The 7,810-nt window shown below is 44.3% G+C and overlaps 1 protein-coding gene across 1 annotated transcript; it reads right to left on the bottom strand.

Moving 5' to 3' along the window:
* Positions 1-383: 383 nt before the first annotated feature.
* On the bottom strand, positions 384-7,157 carry RAP2B (RAP2B, member of RAS oncogene family). The gene has a single exon (XM_030928561.1). The coding sequence runs from the start codon at positions 6,103-6,105 to the stop codon at positions 5,554-5,556; it is 552 nt and encodes a 183-aa protein (XP_030784421.1). The 5' UTR covers positions 6,106-7,157; the 3' UTR covers positions 384-5,553.
* Positions 7,158-7,810: the final 653 nt, after the last annotated feature.

The raw sequence follows: 7,810 nt of genomic DNA on the forward strand, positions 1-7,810 counted from the left end.
ATTCCCTAAAATTGTCATAGATCCCAAACTATCAACCATAAATGTCTGTAACTTTTGTTGAAAATGAACCTTAGAACTCCATATAGGAATGTTCCTTTATCAGATGGGCAAATTAAACTTAAAAAAAAAATTATTTTTGTATAGTTGGAATGGAAGACATAGCTCCAAAGACAATCTTTTCATAAATTTATCATGGGTAGGAAAGATAAAATCCTACCATTCTTCAATCAACATTTTTCACCTTCTAATAGAATAGTTTCAGATGTAACACTCCATGTTCCATTCATTCAGCAAATAGCTATTAACCTACTACAGACAGCTGTAGACTATTGTGCTATGAAAATGACAGTAACAATAACAGGGTTCAACAAAAAAAATTTTTCACCAAAAATATTTATTATTCTTAAGACAAAAGCAAGAAAATAACTGAAGTCCAGGAAGCATTAAAAATGAAAATGGACATTTGAATAAGGGCCTTTCTTCCCCACCCAAGCATGATATTATTCTTAGCATCTAAATAGTAGCTATTACTCCCTCAGTCTATAAACTGGTACTAAACTTCCTAAATTGTAAAAGAGAAATTTGAAGTAAGCAATCCAGTACTTGTAATTAGATCTACTATTGTTTCTTTAGAAGCCCCCCAAACTGTCTTTAAAAACCCAGATCTGTAACGTAAAGTTCTGGCACCTTCTGAGGGAATTAAGATGCATAACAAAAGAAGCTGCAAGATGCAGTTTTGTGGTATGCATTTTCCCAGAATGGATTACAGTAGAACTAAATGAGAAGGAATTAACTAACACCTAGAAGTCTAAGAAATTGAGCACACACATACACGTGTGCTTACCATGATCTGAAGATTTAAATTCTCTAACACAATGATTTTTAGAACCCTTGCCATGAAAACTTAAAATCTTTGTTTTTTAATGTTGAAGAGAAGACAAATACTTTAAAGTATCCCCTTTATTGAAGACATAGTTTTCAATTTTTTTTTTCCCTAGGTTGGGGAGAAGGGGAATGTTGATTCTGATCACTTAGGCTATGCCTCTATTCTAACCACATTTTCATTTAAAGTCAACTTCTGAATTAACATTGAAAACCATAGCCAAAATGTTGCTGTAATAATGTGAAAATGATCAAAAACTACCTGCCATGCTTATTCTATTTCACACACAACAGTTAGTCTTAGTATAAATGGTATATGTCCTCTTCAGCTGTAGATTTCAATAAAGAATATTCTCTAACTGTAGTAGACAGCACTCCAAAACGTGTGACATAAGTCTGTGTCTCAGTATCTAGGTGGCTCTCAGTATAGTACTAATTTGCAGTTCAGTCTAGATCACTGGTTTTCAAAGTGTGGTCCCTGGCACAGCAATAACACAATCACTTGGAAACTTGTTAGAAATGAAAATTGAGACCCTACCTGAGACCCACTGGATCAGAAACTGGAGGAGGGTCCCAGCAGTACATGTTTTAAGCTCCAGGTGATTTTGATATATGGTCAAGTTTGAGAAATTTTGGACTAGATGATCCCCATAGCCTTCTCAAACTTTCAAAATCCTGTTAATAGATAAAGATCTCACCTAGAACCAGCACTCTGTTCAATTAAATGCATCGAATCATTCCTAATAGTCTGCATAAAATACTGCAATAAAAAATACCACGTTATACTAGTATTTTAAAATTTACTGTATTTTCACAGACAAAATTTATATTAGCAAACTTCCCCCAAATAAGACACTGTGACAAATGTTTGGTATCATTTTAACAGTGATCATCTCCAAATTAAATATTGGTTCCCTTTATACTTATAATGCAGGAACTTATTCCGCCTGTTGCGGAAAAAACAAAAATCTATGCTCTTATGACAGTTAAGGTGCTTCTACTTCTCAAGACCAGCTGCTACATATAGCTGTTTCTCATACCCCGTGAGAAATACTAGAATATGACCCCAAAGAGGGTACAATAACAAAACTACCTGAACAGATCAAATAGATCAGGCATTCTAGGATTCCCAACCACAGGAAAAAGTAATCAGGAAGCATGAAGTCCCATAAATTTAAAGAATTCTATCCCTAAATAGATCTGGTCCAAAAATGTGTTTCAATGAAGTCTACAACAGTTAACAACATGGAAATTGTTCTACCAAAGAACTGTAACTCTCAAAGACTAGAGAGTGTTAGACCTAAGATGATACCTTTAACTTTCCTGAGGCTATTAAAAAAGGAGGACAAAAATAACCCTTTTGACATAACATAAAACCTGGGTTGACTGTCAGAGACCAAAAGGAAAAGCTGTTTAAAAACAGCAGGGGTCAAGTTTAAAAGTCAGCTTTTGCTCCCTAAGATAAAAACTCCTTTCCCACCCAATTTCTGTTTTGACAGGTGATGGTCATACAACAAACTCCGCCCTCCCTGACTCACTTCCTTTAACAGTTTTTCATTGAAACAAATGCTCTTATCTCTTCAAACCCTAATACCAGAAGGGGCTCTCAATAGCCAAAGAATCTAACATATTCTTAAAAACATTTTTAAGAAAAAAATAGTAGTGTTCCTAACTTCTGTCAATTTTACCAATAAAATGTGGGATAAAATCAAAAACACTATTTTCTTGCTTCAGGCACACATAAAATTGCTTTCATTGAGAATCCAAAAAGCATTTATTTTACAGTACTTAATAAAAGCATATTAAAATCTTCTGCTCTGCCATCCTAGACCTATAAAGAAGCCCTCCAAGTGACTAAATCCTGGGCGAAGGTGATTAACACACCCAGCAACGTATTTCATTTCCAATTTTCCACTTTCGAATATTTTGTCAGTATATACATTTCTTATATACTTGGCAGCATTTTATGTCAAAAGGTTTCCAAAAACTTAAAAATAAAACACAAGACAGTTAAATGCCAAATGCCTTTTCTCAAAAAACCCTCCAGACATGACTTCAGCATTTTTAACACTTTGGATCTACTTTAGCAACTAAATTTTTTCAAATACGAGAATGAATCTTTGCAAAGGCATAAATTTATACAGTATCTTTTAATTTCTACATTTAGAATATTGATACTATTGTCTCCCAATTGTGTTTGATATCAAACTTAAGTGAGATCAGAGTGGGGAAAAAAAAAAATGGCAGTAGGACCATCGCCAGGCAAAATTTCTATTCTTCCTCCATTGCTGGAGTACCAAGATGCCTCCTGGGCAAAAACAAAAAAAAGCAAAGCAAAAACACACACACACATTTTAAGGCAAGATATGTTAACACAGCTTTAAAGAAACCTGTGGCCTGTAATTTCTTTTGGTTTTGTCAAGGGTATAAATCCCTTTGTCAAGACTCTTCAGATTTCAGCTGCACTTCATAGACCTAAGGTATACCAAGTACTCTCTTGATATGTATGAACATGTTATATTGCTAAGACCACCTTAAGAAAAATAAAAAATAAAAAGCTCACACTGCCTCCTACTGTTAAAAGGAAAAACTTACGAGGTCAAACATGGTCCAAACTGCAGGGTGTAAAGGAGCACAAGGATATTATCTTAGCTTGTTTTCTTTTAAATCTATTTCCAAATCAAAACCTCAAAAGGGTTGAGGCAGTGTCCACAACCTACTCAAATGTACTGCAAAGAACATCACTAGGTATAACTTTAGAATTGAAAACCATCTTTCCCAAACATGTTTTCGACTTGATGTCGAAACGGGGGAAAAAAGGAAGAAAAATTTTAAAGCGCCATCCTACTTTGCCAGATGGATGGTTACTTTCCCAGATCTAAGGCAATTTTAATAGATGGGTTCTCTTGTTCCCTACCTACAATGAGGTAAACTGTTCCATGTCAGATCAGATTCAAAATATCTGTTCATCTTCTAATCAGGTGGTAATGGCCATACCCAGGGCTTCCTCGACCTTGATGGTTTTCTCCAAATTTAAAAAGTTGGGAGTAGTGTCATCCATCTTGTCACTGAGACACTTCTGTCTTTAAAAGTTCACAAATAGCTCGGGAGAGTATCATGCACCTACCCCATCCACCTCAGCCACGATACTGTATTAAATCACTGAATATGAAACACAGAAACACAAACAATAGTTTTGGGTTTCTTTAAAAATGACATTTGTATTAAAAGTCTTAAAATGAAGAGACAATGATTAAACGCATGAAATTAAAAATTACAATTAGTTAGAATTGGTACATCGCAACAGTAAAATTTTGCTCTTTGCTTCTGGAGGAACACCCTACAACAGGTAATTTAAAAATTTAAAAATAATATAAAAGGGGTGCTAAATACCTGAAAACTTAAGCAAAATGAAGCAAAAAAAAAAAAAAAAAAAGGAAACAACTTCATTGCAAGAGATGGAAATTATTTTAAAGACTGAAAATAATAAAGAAATTCACTAAACAACAGGCCCTATTGTCCTGGCTCCTTCTGAAAGATTATTGAAAGGAAACTGGGAAGTGGTTTGGGGAATAGCAGATTCTGGGATATGGTGGGAAGTTCACAGGTTGGCACCGGCTGGAACAGCTGAGTTTTGAAGGCACTCTGCAGACACAGGGGTGCTGGGGGCCCTGAATCACATTTACAAAGTCTTTGTACTGTATTTTAAAAAGCTAGTCATTAAAATCGATTACTGCCAACCAAAAAACAAAAAAAGGCTAAACTTAAAACACACACACACCACACACACACACACACCATAGTACACACGAAAATGTGCAGATCTGTAACATTTTTTTCACAGCTGATAAAAAAAAAAAATACTACCGTTCTCCCCCAGACTCCCCTTTGATACAGTAGGTAAACAAAATAGATTTTTTTTTTCCACAAATATCAGCAGACACTTTCTGGCACCCCACACTGTATTGGCATCAGTGTTAACAGTCCCAGTTCAGATGTGCAATACTTCAGATTGGATACACTGTAACAAGAATCCAACTTTGCATAGACATCCTCAGAATCGCAATCAGTCATGGGGTTGCCCTTCCAAGCTGGCAGAAAAGGAACCCGATCTTAACTTCCAGCTACTCCTGGAAAACAAGGAAAAAAACAAAAGTTTCTTCCTCTCCTCCTGCTCCTTCATATGGTTCTCCCGGACTTCCTTCCATGTATTTAAAACTTGGAACTAGAAAAACGGTTGTTGACCAAAAAAAAAAAAAAAAAAAAAAAAGGAAAAACCATTTCCACCTTCTCCCCCTCCTTTTCCTCCACCCCTCCCCCCTCCCATTTTTTTTCCAGGCTGAAACTTTTGCTTGGTGGGTGTCAAGCTGCCGATACTGCGCCCTAACGGCTACTTAAACGGGGAAATATGCATCAACCAAAATCAGGGAGAAACGTACATGCTGCAAAGAACCACATTTCCACCAGAGTATCGGATGGGCAGGACGGGACACCCCCTCGGGCACAGGGTGGAGGCAGGGGACGCCGGCCGCGGAGGCCAGCCGGGCTCCCAAGACACCCTGGCCAATGCAAAGTGGTCTCCAATCTCAAAGCAAGAAAGAAATCACATTTAGGAGAGTCGGATGCGTTTGGCTTTTGTGCGCAGAGTGCGGCCGGCGCGCGGCGGCCGCCTCAGAGGATCACGCAGGCCGAGCAGCAGCCCTCATCGCCGTTGGGCTGCGCCGCGTAGTTCATCTGCCGCACGATCTCGGCAAACAGCTCGTCTACCGAGGCTTTGTTTTTGGCCGACGTCTCCATGAAGGGGCAGCTCCACTCCTCAGCCAGGGCCTTGCCCTCGCCGTACGAGACCTCGCGCTCGCCCTCCAGGTCCACCTTGTTGCCCACCAGGATCATGGGCACGCGCTCGTACCGCTTCACGCGGATGATCTGGTCCCGCATGGGCTTGATGTCCTGGAAGCTCTGCTGGTTGACGAGGCTGTAGACCAGGATGAAGCCCTGACCGTTCTTGATATACAGGTCCCGCATGGACGCGAACTGCTCGGTGCCCGCAGTATCCAGGATCTCCAGCACCGACGGCGACGAGTCCACCTCAATCTCCTTGCGGTAGAAGTCTTCGATGGTCGGGTCGTACTTCTCGATGAAGGAGCCCGTCACGAACTGCACCGTGAGCGCGGACTTGCCCACGCCGCCCGAGCCCAGCACCACCACTTTGTACTCTCTCATGGCTCCGTCAGCGCTCTCGCCGCGCCTGCCGCGGCCCCGTCGGGGCTGCGCGCCGGGGAAGGCTGGGCTTGGCTGCTGGACTTCTCTTCCCCTTCCTCAGCTCCGCAGGAAAAACCCAGGAGAGAGTAGCCCAGAGAATGCAGGGCGGAAACCACCGAGCGGGGGCCGGGCGCCGGGCCGGCCCGCGGCGGCGGCGTGTCTGTGCGGCGCGGGTCGGGGCCCCGCAGCAGTCCGCGGCGGCAGCAGCAGCAGCCCGGGCGGCGAACCAGGACAATGCCCGCAGCCTGCGCGAGGCGACGGCTAGAGCTCCTAGCTGCGGCAGCCCGGGAGGGCGAGGAGGCGGTGGCGGCAGGCTGCGGAGGTGGCTGCTAATTACGCGTCGGGCCGGGACGCGCGTGGCATGAGTCCCCGCGGAACGTGCGCCCACCGCCGCGGCCCATCGCGCTCTCTCCCGCAGCCTCTACTGGGCGAGGGCTTCCTACTCGCCGCGCGCAGCCCGGCCCTCCCCTCCCCGGCGAGCATGCCCAGTGCGTTCCGGCCGCGCCTTACCCAAGCAGCCGCTCCTGGTTTTCCGCAGGGCCGGGAGGGGGCGGGGATATAGGCGGGGCTCCGGATTTGAGTCCAGTCTGGGGAGTGGCGCGAGTTAGGAACTGGCTGGGAGATGGGGTGTGTGTGCGCCTACACTGGAGCGAGGAAAGCGCTGTAAGGAGCATGCAGGCCGCTTTCTTTTACAGCTGTGGGAGTGGTGGACAAGGGCGGAGGCTCTGCGAGAAGCATGTGGGCGCGGCGGGCCGCCTCAGGATGGAGTAGGCTGTGGTCTTGCCAACTCCCGTTATCAAAGGCCCAAGGACGCCATTCACCCAGCCCCGGGCGGGCGTGTGTCTGGGGCCGGAAACCCGAAGTCATATGGGTGACGTGGAATGCACGAGCAGCCCGCGGAGCATCCCGGCCCCATAGATTTTTCTACACTGTTCGCCACAGAAACGCTACTCTGTGCACTGCAGCCTTGCACAAAGAAAACAGGAGGTACTCCAAGCCTGAGATACTGTCCCGACTAGGAAAGGGGTAGCCTCTGGTACCCGCAGCTCTCTCGGGGCAGGGTCCCGCGGGTCGTACCCACCTCCCCGCTCGGGTGCGGTCAAAACCCGGAGACTAGATTACATCCCAATCCAGAAGTCTCCGGGCGCCCGCAGTTAGTTCAGGGCATGCTCAGTCGCAGAGCAGGTTTTTGGGCTTGGAAGTAGGAAGCTTTTGCACCACACACCCACACTCTAGCTCAAATTACCTCTCCCAGACTCCGCACTCATTGGTTCCGGGACGCGAGTCTCACACCCCTAAGTGTTGTTGATTGGCTGCCGCCAAGGCTTTATCAGTTTGGGGCGCTTCATTGGCTAAAAAGTAGCCTCCGCTCGCGATTGGTTATTTATAGAGCTTGAGAGGAGAGGCGGAGGCACAGCTGTTCTTTCCCCGCTGCTCCCCCACTCCCTGCCTCCCACTTCACCAACCCTGGCGTTTTGAAGTAAAAGTGAAAAAATAAGAGGCATTTAGGCTGAGAGCTCAGAACTAAATATAGTTCTTTGTTGGTGTTTTCGAGAGAGTCTGAATCCTCGGTTTCCAGTCACGACTGCCCCTCAAAGGGAGCACAAAGGGCTAATTACAGGTTTTGGTCCGCAAGAAACCTCAGAGTTGCCAAGTTTTTTTGCAG

This window comes from Rhinopithecus roxellana, chromosome 1, assembly GCF_007565055.1.
Source record: "Rhinopithecus roxellana isolate Shanxi Qingling chromosome 1, ASM756505v1, whole genome shotgun sequence".
Lineage (NCBI taxonomy): Eukaryota > Metazoa > Chordata > Mammalia > Primates > Cercopithecidae > Rhinopithecus > Rhinopithecus roxellana.